Here is a 14,191-nt window from a genome sequence, read left to right as displayed (position 1 = left end):
AGGTGCAGACGCGGACTATATTTTAATTACGTTGTTTTATTGAGTTTGGTTCTGACCTTGTCATTGGTCCTGAAACTCGATGGAAACCGAGGTACGATTAAATAATAGCTCATACTCCCGTTTGGCTAAGGGAGGGTTGTGTAAATGTGTTCTGGTTAAAACATGTATAAAACCCGTTTTGGATTGTCGTACGATTTGGGCTGAGGCCTTAAACTACTTGCGATTGTGTCAGGAGGTTAAACCTCGCATGATTGAATTTGGGAAGTTAATTTATGTTATTTGTAGTGGGCATTCATAAATAAGTTTGAGTGTATTATCTGCATTGTTTAATGCATTATTTCGATTCAAGAACATTATTGGCAGTTCTGTTTCCAATTATGTGAAGGCTGGAGGCCGATTATGTGAATTGCATGAAATTATATGGTGCATGTTGTTGGTTGGTGTTATTAAATGTGTTTTAACAGGTTGAGAAGTTTTGAGAAATGTTCAATTTACAGGGCAGACTCTACCGAAATTTTGGTAGAAAGTCTCATGCCCTTATTCCTTTTTGGGAAAGGAGGCTATAGTTTTAGTGAGTGGGCCCGGCATTGGTGGGATGCCGGATTTTTCACAGGATTCGTTCGGGTTCCGAGGAATTCAGGCGGGTCTTATCATCTGAGCTTGCCCATAAGGAGCGTCCTAAGAGAGACGCAGGCAACGACCATAAGTGTCGCTTCGGGATACTCGGTAGGCAAAAACGCCCTAAGGAAGACGTAGGGTGTGCCAGAATTTCTTAAAAGGAGGTCTCCATGCCTCCTACGGGAAGCATCCAGGTTCCTATCTGTTTCCTAAGGGAGGCAGGATAGTCACATAATTACCCATAAGGAGCGTCTTAAGGTAGAGGTAGGGCGACGACTACAAGCGTCCTTTGGGAGACGTAGACCACTAAAAGGCATCCTAAGAGAGACGCAAAGGCGCGCCAAGAATTTCCAAAAGAAGGTCTCCATGCTTTTTGAGGAGGTATCCAGGTTCCTATCCGTTTCCTAAGAGAGGCAGGATAGTCATCAGATTGCCCATAAGCAGAGTCCTTCGGCGGCGTAGGGCGACGACTAAGGCATCCTACGAGATGTGCAAAACACGTCCGCAATCCCTCAAGGGGGACCCTGGCACTTATCAACTTTCTAAGAAAAAACATCTTACGAGACATGCCGAATATGCCCGAAATCCCTCAAGGGGGACCCTGGCATCTATAAATTTCCTAAGAGAGACACCATCAAGATACGGGCTGGTTACTCAAGCAGTTCGCAAGACAATAGGCAAATTGAAGTTGAAAAAATAACTGAAATCTCGCTAAACAAGCTAACCAACCCGCCAAGTTCAACAAAAAGAAGATGGTCAAACAAGACCAATTATTTTACATAAGAAAGCATACTACAAAAGCTGAAAAGAAATAAAATAGTCTTCATTTACTCCGAGACTCCAACAGGATATCCCTGATCAGCCACGTTCTTAGCAGCTCCACCGCTTGATCTGCGATGTCTGTCACTACCTCATCTGCTGAATCCTCCTCTTCTTCATCCTCTTCAGCTACCGCCTCTTCGACCGCCTGCTCTTCAACTCCTTCCATGTTCACAGCATTAACCTGCTCACTTTGAATAGGAAGCAAGTCAGAACAAAGCATCTCGATGTCACCATCTCCAATGGCGTTGAGCAGTCCAAGTAGCCCACCTTGTACGCATTCATGGTAGCTTCGAACTTGGACTTTTCAACAGACTTGTTATAGGCGCCAAATCTTGCTAGAAGCTTGTCATAACTAAAGGAGACGTCAGTATTCTTACGCTCAAGACAGAAGTAGGCATCTTTTCGACTAACCAAGTCAACAGCAGTAGAGAGGGCAACAACAGACAAGTTTTGGATAGTTTCAGCAGCAAAAACTACTCATTTTTTAAGTAGATGAAATGTTGCTTCCCTTTGTTTTTCCAAGGAAAGACTCGAGAAGGTGCCAAGATCGCCGGCCTGACGGATGTGATCGACCAACTTAGCACAGGATGATGGGTTTGATAGAAAGTTCTTCTTGAATAGGACAGACACGCATGCATCCCCTGTAGGGCTGGGCTTGTCCACCTTGGGATCAACCGCCGACGCTGAAGATCCCTTTGCCTGGGTAGATGACTCTATTTTCTTCTTAGCCTTCGCTAACCTCACCTCCAAAGGAGTCAATGATGCTGAACCAACTCCATGCTTGGCTGCTCGTAACTCAACAGCTAGATCATAAGCGACTTCCTGCTCGATCTTCATCCTTTGATTGATGCAGACGACTCAAACTTTGAAGAGGAATATTTGCATCTCTTTGACACTCGGCAAAACGAAATTGGGCACGAGCTGTTCCAAGAAGCAGATCATGGTTTTCAAACTTGTCAGCAGGAGGTTCCGGTAGAACACCTCGAACACCGTGCATACCACCAACCTTCCTACTATTTACACCAACGAGATGTTTAACCCTGGCAGATGACGATGAAACAGCTCTCACTTGAGTCTTCTCAATAGAAAGGATCCTTAGCTTCTTCCTCAATGGAGACACATCTTTCGCCAGCGAATTCGTAGCTTCATTTCTTGAAGACTTGACATCAGCCTTTCTTTTTGAAGAGGAGTCCGAAAGAACACTCATCTTGCCCATCCAATAGATCATCCAAGTCTGGACCATTATGCTTCCATCTCTCAACATCCTGGGTATGGGGCAGACCACTAACTTCCTCCGGATACCCGCTTAGGACGAGGCTCGCAACGAAGCGAGGCCCAAAGATGCTCTAGCCTGACTGCGATGATATGCAGCAGCTGGTCCATCTGCGCTCACTGCCCCACCACACCGCCGCCATCGCCAACTGTCGATGTCACGATGACAACTAGCGGACTTCCCACTTGCCTTCACCGCAAAAAAAAAAACAAAAAAACAAAAAAGGACGAAGAAAAAGAAATATACGTACTCGACTTACCTTGGGATGCATGGCGACTCCTCTCTTTGACAAGCAGTACAAATTCTCCATGATCTCTCTCAAGCTTGAAAGTAGAGAAATTAAGTTTGCGATGTGAAGAAGAGTGAAGAGAAGCCTTGCATTTACACAGGTTGGGCATCCTAGGTCAAGAAGGAATCACAAGCCCAATCCTATTGAGAACCCAACTCTAAGAACAGTCAAAAGCTCACTCCAGTTGAGAACTCAATCTGCAAAATGAGTCACATCTCCTGCATGTCACCATGCATCATGCAAAAGATGGGGGGCATTTGTGGGAACCGAATTAAATCAGACCCTAGGTCAAATAATTCCTTCAATTTGGGGATTATTTGACCTAATTGGGAATTACTCAACCTAATTGGGAGTTACTCAATTTAATTGGGGGTTACCCAATTAAATTGAAGGTTACCTAATTAAATAGAGAATTGATTTGATTCCTACCACAATTCCCAATTAAATGAGGAGTTACCTAATCAAATTAGGAATTGATTTGATACCTACCACAATTAGGGATTTAATTTACCCTAATAAATCAAATCCCTAATTAATCAAATCAATTCCAAATCAAGGAGGAATAATTCTTTTCCATCTACGAAATTATTCCTCTGAAACCCTAGCCTTCGAGACCACTATAAAAGGATGGTCACACACAAGGATTGAGGTACATCTAAAATCTCTACTAAAACTCTGCAGAAAATTCCTCTCAAACCCTAGCCACCTCCTCTCTCTCTCTCTCTCTCTCTCTCTCTCTCTCTCTACATAAGGCTCCGGCCGCCCAGTTTACACCATAAACACATCTCCGTACCCTAGTTAGCTAGTGTTTTTCTTACGAACTCTTGAACTAATTTAGGCATCGGAGGGCCTTTGGCCAACACCCCCCGGGTGTGGTCCTCTTATTGGTTCTATTTGCAGGGAGAAAGAGGCGGCGAAGAAGAAAGGGGAATCTTTCCAATCGAATATTCTTGTGGGGAAATTTGCTCACACACTTACTATGTCCCAGCAACCCTCTTGGTATGTGCTTCAGTTTGATTCATCCCAAAAATCCTTGCCATTCCGAAGTCTGAAATTTTGGGCTTCATTGCTCCATCCAACAGTATATTACTTGCTTTTAGGTCCCTGTGAATGATTTTGAGTCCATAAAATTTGTGGATATAAAGTACTCCTTGAGCAGTACCTTCTATAATTTGAAAGCGTTTACCCCAATCTAGTTTTGCCTTAGCAGATGCATCTAATTGGACAAACCATGAGGAAAATGAATTTAGTGTTTTTCTTCTACAAAGCTTTTTGTACACATGAAAAAAGATCTTGCAGAAAGCAATCAAATGTGATATCCCAGAAATAAAATAAAAAATCAAAGAATTAATCTTAGAAGTTGTGGTGATCATATACCAACCAAAAGTTTGTCCAAACTTCGATTGGGTATGTACCCATAGATCAATATCATTTCCTTCTCTTCAACGCAGCAACCTAGGAGCCTAACAAGATTGGTGTGTTGGAGCTTGGCTATAAGCTTCAACTCATTCATGAACTCTTCATGTCCTTGTCCTCACTTCTTGGACAGCCTTTTTATGGCTACTTCTTGATTTTCTGAAAAATTCCCCTGTAGTGGAAGAAAAATCCAACAAAGAGAGAACCAACTCCTTACCGATCAGAATTACGGGGAAACTTAATTAAGAGAAGTCCAAAAGAAATTATCATGCTTATGGAGAACAATGTACTTGTATTAAGAGCTCAACACTAAAGTGTCACTTTATAAACAGGGCCAAATCCTCCCTCTCCCAGTTCATTAGCTTCAGTGAAGTTGTTTGTTACAGCTAAAATTCTCCTTAAAGTGAAGAGTGGTAGCTCTGTATCATTCTTTGCAGCTTCAGCACTCAGACTGCCTTCCGCGCTCTCTGTTTCGTTCTTATTGTTAGAGCATCGTTTGTTTGGAACACAAGAATCTGTGCCCCTACACGTGTGTGTATGTGTTTGTGTGAGTGAGAAAGAGCAAGAGAAGCACTACCTTTCATTCCCAAGTACTTCTTCCACAAGAAATAGCCAAAAACAATTGTAATCAATCCCGCTGTTGCTGAGGCTATTCCAATTACAAGGGACTTTTCGATAAACTATGAGAATGACTCTTACTACCTGCCAAGAAAAGAAAAGGCATGATCTATAAAACTGATGGCTTAAGTGTCATTTCTGGCCAACTATTTGTTGTCTGCTATGATTTCTATTTGACAAATCCATGCACAAAAAAAGAAGAAGAAATTCATCAAACTTACCTAGTTGGGAGCCATGAACATGAATACAAACATCTTGCCCAAAAGTTTGATTCTCTACAAGATCCGTCAAGTCACCAAACCATGTCAGACATCTTATATTGTTTCCTTGTGACACATTTGCATAAGCATAAGCTGTGCAAGAGCAGTTCTGAAGGCATTTAGATTCACTCACTCATACTCTTATTTTCTAAAAGAACAGCCTGATCTGGTAGTTTCAATTCAACTTCGAAATCTTTGAAAACCCATCTTCCTTATTACACATCAATGCTTTCTCTCAAACACAGCCACCGAGCCAATCCCCCATATCCCATTGTTTTTGGAATTTTGGCCTAAAACCTGTCAAACACTTGCATGGTGATGAGAGGGTTTCATTTTTACCACTGCAGGCACCATATGGACCGCAATGAGCATAAAAATCACATTGATCAAAAGGCTTCCTCCACCATACAAACCATGTTTCACTGTGTTCCAGCCACAGAAGCAGCTTAATCTGCCCAGTTGGATTCAATATGACCCTCAGTTTGGTTGAACTATCTGAGACACCATAAGTTAGATAAACCCCATCAGCCTCAAAGTTGTAAGTAAGGAAATAAGTGGTTCCATTTGAAGATGGAGCATTTTCACCATCAACATCAAAGGCTGTGTTTGTCTGTTTGCCAATGTACAGATCACTTCTCCAATATGGAGCATTTTCCTTCCAGAAAAAAGTCTGGCCAGGCACTTTAGGATCAATGCCTAAGGTAAAATTTCCGGGTTGGATCATTAAGTGCTGCCCAAGATGTAAGAGCTCTTTGTTGGCTCGTCCTTGTATTCAAGCTAAGCTTCATGCCAGGCACAAATGTATCAAAGGGATGATCGAAGCTCTGCCACAGAGTATCTTCTCCAAGTCTAAGTACAAGATTTCCATTATCCATTAGTACACCAGTTGTTGCCTTCATAGCTGAAGCAGGTACCGATATATTAGAAGACCAGATAACTTTTCTAGTCCTATCCATGATGTCCAACACCACTACATTCCCATCACCGCTGAGCGTAAAGACACCCAGAGAATCAAGAGGGGATTCCCTGTTAGCAACCCATACTATTGGTGTCTTCGGGATTTTGTTGTACCATATACGTACCAAGGAAGTATTTGGTAGAATTTTCAGGACTGAAGAAGCCTAATGCAAAGGTCCCTAGGGAAGAAATCAAGGTCAGGTTTCCGGTGATAGATTTTCCTGGTTGCAAATTGTCTTGGCTGGTACAAATTGGCAAGACAAGGGATAAAAGTAGCTAAGCAAGAGAAAGAAAGAGCCACTCCATTCAGAGCCAGAGAGACAGATAAAGAAGAAGACTAATGAAAGTTCACACCATAATTGTGTTTCTTCCATTCAAAATAGGCATCATATGTTTCTTCTAAAGCACCTCAATTGCATCAATTGTTAAGTCCAAATTAATGTTCAATAGTAATATAAATTTGTTGGGACAACAGGAGCTGATGCGGTTACCATTTATCATGTTCAGATGTACTATTTCCCAAGCCACTCAGGCCAAAGTATGAATGAGATCACCTTCCATTATAGGACAAAAAAAGTCTGATTTCTAGAATGATACCTCCCTTCTACCACCTAATTTTGGCTAGCTTCTTTGTTCTGGTTGATTTGTACTGGCTGGTTGTTTAGTTTGAAACAGAGAAAATAAAAATTTTGGAACCCAATTGACTTGTGCGTTCACATAAGTTACATTAGATTGCTGCAATTTGGAACAGGGTAAATCAGATGAGCCTTGCTTCTTGAACATCGGTGCTTGTACCCAAAAGTTCCAAATATTACAGCACCGACAAAAATTACACTTACAGATTATAAGCAAAGAAACAGGAAAAATGAATCATAAAATTTCATGCTGATGCACTAACTTGACACAATGATGAAGATAAGAGGCATAAGAACTGCTTTGGTTACCGACCATCTTCTAATGTGACGGTTAACTCATTGTTAGAGAATGTTTCAGGTTTGCTTGAAGAAGAAGCCCTGCTACTTCTAGAAGGGCATCGCCTAACAATAAAGGCGGGTTGTTTGGGTGCTGGAATAGTTGCAGTTTCACTGCCTAGCATGAAAACTACTTGTGACATGGTTGGGCGATCACCGGGATCTTCTTGTACACATAAGAGCCCAACATTGACACATTTCAAGTACTCATCCTTGTTGCAGCTTTGACAAAGTGTCTGGTCCAGCAAATCCAGTGCCTTCTCTTCTTTCCATAAATGCCATGCCTGGTATGAATTTACAAAATGTAAGGTGTAAGGATGAAAAAGATATTAGTTGGGGATGAAACGTTTCAAGCACTCACATAGCCTAGAAGACTCAACGATCTTTCAGGCTGAAAAAATCCTGTGTTCCTTTTCCCACTGATGATCTCAATTACAACTATGCCAAAGCTAAAGACATCAGATTTAACTGAAAATAACCCATCTAATGCATACTCTGGAGCCATATAGCCACTGCAATACAAGAATTGTAACTTGAGTCAGTGAATTCATATCTGATTGTTCAGGTTATTGATTGAAAATTGAGCTACAAATGATGCTGATGAAAAGGTTAAATACCATCTGCTTCAAAAAAACTTACTATGTTCCGACTACTCTACTAGTGTTTGCTGCAGTTTCGTTGCCTCCGAAGATCCTAGCCAAACCAAAGTCAGAGATTTTGGGGTTCATGTCCTCACCTAGAAGAATATTGCTGGTTTTGAGATCTCTATGAATAATCCTTAACCTAGAATCTTGGTGAAGATAAAGAAGCCCCCGAGCAATTCCCAGAATGATATTGAAGCGCATATCCCAGTTCAATAGCATGCATAGTCTTCGGTCTGGCAAGGTATTATTTTCCATCCAAGGGCATTACATGTAAGTTAGTTTCTTTCAATGAATATAGATAGGGTCATATGAATGAAAAACTTTAGAAATATAACTAGAGGCTAACCAAATATGAATGAGTCCAAGCTTTTGTTGGCCATATATTCGTAGACTAACATCTTTTCATCTCCCTCAACACAATAGCCCAATAGTCGAACCAGGTTTCGATGTTGGAGTTTGGCAATCAACAGAACCTCATTTTTGAATTCCTCTAATCCTTGTCCTGAACAGCTTGAGAGCCTCTTGACAGCGATTTCTTGTCCTCCTGGAAGCTTACCCTGATAGTACAATCCGAATAAAGTTACATTAGTTACCGGTTACAAGTTAATATTGAACCATGATGTCTACTAAAGGTACATTACCTTGTAAACAGGGCCAAAACCCCCTTGTCCAAGTTTATTTGCATTGGAGAAGTAATCTGTAGCAACCAGTATGCTTTCCAACTCAAAAAAGGGTACATCAAAGCCTTGTGTATCATCACCTTTAAATCGGCCTGATTCAATCAAATTTTTAACTTTTCTCTCACTGTCATATAAATAAAGCGCTGAATTCTTATGAAGGATTTCCCTGCTTCCTGAATTCAAAGACTTAATACTATTAGACCCCAACGATTCATACTAATGAAGCCGCAAATAACTTAATTCATGTGGTGGATATATGACTAGTTACCTTGTCCCTTGACCCTCCTCCTTCTCCATAAATAAGTATAAATGAAGGTACTTGAGAGAAGAGCTAGAACAGCTACACTTATAAAAGTTAATGCAATGATTAGAGCCAAGGTCATCTTTCCTCGCGCACCAGTTTGCCTACTGTAACCAACTTCTGCAAAAATTAGAGAAGAAAAGAGAATCACTATCTTCTGCAATTAAAAATAATAATTTTATCTAGTTTATGGTATATTTTTGGAAGACACGTAAGCAGTAGACCTGCAAAATTGACTCTAGATTTATAAGAGTTGCATTCGTTCTCATTTGAACAAATTTCATTCAATATCACTGCTCTTAGCAACAGAGTACTAATTCATTCTTTATCCATAGCCATAAAAGGGAGCATCATTCATGGCACAGTTTTGCATGCATAGTATAAGTATGGTTACCCTGAGTACAATTCAAAGTCAGGCTATCCCATTTAGAGTTTGTGGTGCAGAGGCACCTCTTCTTCCCCTCTTGAGAAGCATTACAAGTAGAATGGGGCCAGTCCTTGCAGTCTGTGGATGAAGAACAAGGTGGTTCCAATGGTGGATCCCATGAAATTTCAACTTCATCTCCTGCTTTAAATGAAAAATCAGAACTAAAGTTGGCCGGATCAGCATTGCACCTGCTGATCAAATGAAAGGGAGATGATTGGTTGAGCTGCAGGAAATTTTTGTTTCTACAGTCATCTGCATTTTTGGCTTGGATCACAAACTTTCGTGTATCCGGATCGATGCTTGTGACTTGGTAGGTGCCAGCGGGTGCCTCAAAGCTAACCTGGCCCGTGGAGATGTTGCACTGAAAACTATAGTATGTAAGATCACCACAATTTGGTCCAGTGCTTAAAGGATAAGGGATCATGTTTGTACCACAAGTTTCACAATTCCTCGATGTTGATTCTGCAAAAATATAATACAAATTTATAAACAGCATTTGGCCAAGGTGATTATCTAACAAAGGATGTCGGGTTTTCAACTTGCTAACTCCTCATGAATAAGATGAAAACCAAAATGGGATCCAAGACAGGAAAAGGGTAAACCACATTGCATTGAATAATCATGTTAGTAACTCTCACAGTAGTGGTCATTGTTGTAAATAAAATAGCATACATGCTCGGAACCAATTATAACTACTGTGGTTTTTCATAGTTCGTTTGCTTAAGAACAAAATGATGTTTAAATAAGTAAGAGAATCATACCTATATCTGAAACTGCTACACGAACCTGTAGGTTCCGGCCACTGTCATACTCCTCTTGAAGATTGCTGACATCCTGTGACCAAATCCAACATGTAGAACTACTACTTCCACCCCTTCGTGTGATTTCAACCTCCTCGTATAAATAAGCTTGGCACTGGCAGTTGTTGAGGCACTCGATTTTGCATTCCATTTCACTTTTGGCATTAAACTGAGAATCCGGGTTTCCCACCTTCATCATCTTTAAACTCAAGAATATGTCACTCACAGCACCATTGCCACATATTCCTGACTTTCTACTGCATCCAGCTGAATAATCTCCTCCATTCCAATTTTCTGGTGAACTAGGCTTGAAACCGGGCAAACACTTGCAAACCAAACCATTTTCGCTCTTGCAACTACCAAAATTACCACATGCATTATACACACTGCAGCTATCTCTAGGATCTGCCCAGATTAAAGACCAAACCTTCTCAGTATCCCACATCAGATACTGAATTTGGCCCCAAAAACTCATAACCAGTCTTGTATCATTGTATAATGATGAGGTGAGATATGGCACAGAGTCATTGTGGATTGTGGTAGAGGAGAAATTTGATAGCAAGTAAAGAAATGCAGAGGGCATCTCATCAGAACGAATGAACTTGCCAGCAATTCCGCTTTTCCAGTACCTCATCGATCTTTTCCAGATAACAAAGTGGTTCATTCCCTCTTCATCCTGCTGAAATGTGAAGTTCCCTGTTGCTGGATCGTCATAACTTTTCCATGAAGCCAATACTAAATTTTCATTCATTTTCATGCCTGGAAGAAATGTATCAGTTGGATTTTCAAAACTCTGCCACAGAATTCTCACTGAATGGTTTCCTTGCTCTTGATTGCTCACAATAAGATTGCCAGTGTCCATGAGCTTTGCTGTCCTGTACATTGATGATGATCTCTCAAGACTTGTGGACCAGTAAGTTTTCCCACTACCATCCAATACCTTGAGGTTGCCATCTTCTGCCATAGCAAAAACTCCATGAGTATCTGAAAGTGGGTTGTCTCTATTGGCAACCCACACAACAGTTTTCGGATTCGATCCGTAGTACCATATTCCAACATATCTTCTGCTGTCAGAGCTTCCATTAGGGGTAAAGAAACCAAGTTCAAATCTCTCTCCTGATGAAACAATAGTATCACCTTGAGTATCACTAATCAAACTGCTAACTGTCATGTTATCTTTAGCAATGCAACACAGAAGAGAAGTGCATAACAAGAATAAGTACAGAAAGTACATACAGAACATGTGATTTACAGACCAACTAATGATGATTATTTTCCTGATCTTTCTTTTGCTTACCATAATGATAGAAGTATCTAGCTAGAACATTTGTCTTAATCTAGGAGGCATACACTGGAAACTAATCATCAAGTTAATTACAGAGCCTTTCGGCCAAAATGCCCTGCTGCTGTTTTCCATTCTCAAAAGTACCCCTAGATGGCTACATTTTACCTTTGCAAGCTGTTAGCAATGTGCCAAGAAATAATTGGTTGGTTTGAGTGAAATCTGTTGCTACATTAGTTATTTGAAGGTGACATCTTGTTCAATAGTTGAAAGCAGATGCTCATTAAAATTGAAATGGAGAAAATGAGACAGGAAAATCTGTTGTTGAGAGATACATGATTGCAAAAGAAAAATGAGTCAGGCAGCACTATCTAAATTCATATGAGTACAAACAGAAAATGACACAAAAGAAGAAAACACCAAAAAATAAAATAAAATGGTAGACTATTTTTTATGAACACAATAATTTTCAACTTAGCTGGCTCCCCTACTCACATAGTCTTCGTTAAAACCCCACATTATATGCTCTTGGATTCTTTTGTAGATTAATGTACGCCATTGGATGAAAGTAAGCTGCAGCTTCCAAGTTAAAGTAATTATCAAAACACAATGTTCCTGCTATAATTGAAAGGGCACTGCTACAATAAGGGCCCATTTGGTTCAAAGTTTAGGAGCTTGGGCATGAGTTTAAAATTGCATTTTTATGTTTGGTAAGTGCACTATTGGGAATGCAATTATGCACTCATGGGTATGAACTTCCCCTGGCTCACTATGGGAAATTTTTGCCCCCTCTTGGGAAAGCATCTAAAGCAATTTTTTTGGACTAAGTTACCCATGTTATTATTTTTAAATACCACTTTTGAATAATTAAAAAATCAAGGGTATTGTTGAAAACTTGATAACTTTTCATTCCTAATATTTCACTAACCAAACATGGGAATGGGAGATAGTTGCATTTCCTAATTCTCATTTCCCAACGTTCCCAAACATGGGAATGAACATTCTCCATTCCTATTTCGTGAGACTAGACATAGAAAATTTATTCCCAAAAAATTCAATTCATGAACCAAACCGGCCTAATATGCAATTTCAGTGGTTTGATAAGACCAGATTGAATTATTGGGAAAGCAAGCAGGACGGTCAGGTCAAGGAAGGAGGGTAAGATATTGTTAATCTTGTGTCATCTTTTTTCTCGTGGCCCCCTGGCCTTGCTTTTTACTTTTCTTCCTCTTTTTGCGAGGAAGAATTCAAGGCATGGGCTACGCGAGTTTCTATATATGAAATAGAAAACAAACATGTGCCATTTTTTTGTTCTCTCTTGATTATAATATAATATGATGATAGAGACCAGAAGACCAAAAGTCGACCTGCATGAGTTTTTTAATGGGTTTATGACACAAACAAAAAGGCGCAATAGCTTGAGCTTCTGAATCCATCCAAAACCTTAATTTGGGGAAAAGAGGGAGAAACTTACCAGAGGGCATGTACTTCCTTAATTGGAGGATTCTAATGAAAAACCAAAGCTCTGAATTTGTCAATACAGCACACATCACAACCCGTCAGCCAAACGCAAACACAACAACCAAAACCTAACCTGAAATATGTGGGAAGCCTTCAAACCATCTGTGCGGGTAGGGAAAACGAACACGGAGACTTTGGATGAAAAAATAAATATTCTTAAATACTTGAGCTGCAAACTCTTTGCTCAAATAACTATTAATTCTTACGTGTTTGAGTTGACGAACAACTAGAATGTCCTTATATCAAACCTATCATTGACCACAACGAAACCCGAAAAAATAATAATAATAAAAAAGTTTCCAAGTTGATTTCATGATTTCTTTTTTTTAGTCTGCAGAAGAAAATGTTCACAATGAGTCCAATTTGCATTACAAAGAGATCAAATAACCCATCATGGGCGACGACACTAGCTACACCAAATCCTCTCAAACAAAAACCATGGATCACTTTGATCCCTACTTCTTGCAACCCTCATATCATCCGGAGCTTGTTATTGTCTCTCAACTTCTCAATGGAGATAACTACACCACATAGCACCGCACCATCACCATTAGCCTTAGTGCCAAAAATAAATTAGGGTTTGTTGATGGCACCATCAAACCTCTCTATGAGGAAAATTCCAAATACCCCTGCAATGATATGGTGATGGCTTGGTTGTTGAATGCTCTTACACCTGCCCTTACTAATAATGTCATCTATGTTGACACCCTCGCTGAAGTTTGGAGTGATCTGCAAGATCGATTCTCTCTTGGCAACCTTACTCATGTTTTTCAAATTCGGAGGACTATCGCTGAACACAAACAAGGGCAACAAATCGTCTGTCAATACTACACCAAGCTGAAATCCCCATAGGATGATAGGTTCCTATCAATCCGTTCCACACTGAACCTGTGGAGCCTTGAAGGTGCTGCGAGCGTGAGATGAAGAACAAGTAATACAATTTTTTATGGGTCTCAATGACTCATACATAGCTATTCGAGGCCAAATTCTATTGATGCAATCTATCCCTTCTATTAAGAAGGCTTATTCCATGATTATGCAAGAACAACAACGTGAGGTGGGAAACCACAACCCATCTGACGTCGCAAATATGTCAAGCCACCCAATCGCTCAAAAAGACCATCTACGGCAAATCAGACACAATCCACTACAAACTTGCCGAAGAAGGACTCATGTTCACTGATGAGGAGTTTGCTCAACACAAGTGTTTGCTTCGTGATGGTAAACCTCATGCTAATTTCACAGGTAAATACCCTCTTTTTGTGCCATCATTGTCTCATCATCCACCAAGCCTTGGATACTTGATAGTGGA

At 40.3% G+C, this 14,191-nt stretch overlaps 1 protein-coding gene and 1 pseudogene across 2 annotated transcripts; both read right to left on the bottom strand.

Moving 5' to 3' along the window:
- Nucleotides 1-3,979: 3,979 nt before the first annotated feature.
- On the bottom strand, nt 3,980-7,036 carry LOC148918178 (G-type lectin S-receptor-like serine/threonine-protein kinase RKS1; annotated as a pseudogene).
- LOC103329377 (G-type lectin S-receptor-like serine/threonine-protein kinase At4g03230) lies at nt 6,932-11,478 on the bottom strand. 2 transcript variants are annotated; one of them, XM_089049968.1, is made up of 9 exons: nt 11,374-11,478; nt 10,038-11,192; nt 9,244-9,738; nt 8,817-8,969; nt 8,510-8,721; nt 8,215-8,425; nt 7,864-8,101; nt 7,586-7,736; nt 6,932-7,508 (listed from the first exon to the last, which is right to left on the bottom strand). In XM_089049968.1, exons 2-9 carry the CDS (start codon nt 11,038-11,040, stop codon nt 7,194-7,196), a joined length of 2,778 nt encoding a protein of 925 aa, XP_088906094.1. In that variant the 5' UTR covers nt 11,041-11,192; nt 11,374-11,478; the 3' UTR covers nt 6,932-7,193. The 2 variants fall into 2 exon arrangements, with proteins under 2 accessions (XP_088906094.1, XP_016649452.2); XM_016793966.2 differs by having other exon boundaries at nt 10,038-11,471.
- Between the last annotated feature and the right edge of the window lie 2,713 nt (nt 11,479-14,191).

This window comes from Prunus mume, linkage group LG4 (genome assembly GCF_029339155.1).
Source record: "Prunus mume cultivar Tortuosa linkage group LG4, ASM2933915v1, whole genome shotgun sequence".
In the NCBI taxonomy this organism is placed as follows: Eukaryota; Viridiplantae; Streptophyta; class Magnoliopsida; order Rosales; family Rosaceae; genus Prunus; species Prunus mume.
Note: the sequence above shows the minus strand (reverse complement) of the source record. Positions and strands in the feature narration are given on the sequence as shown.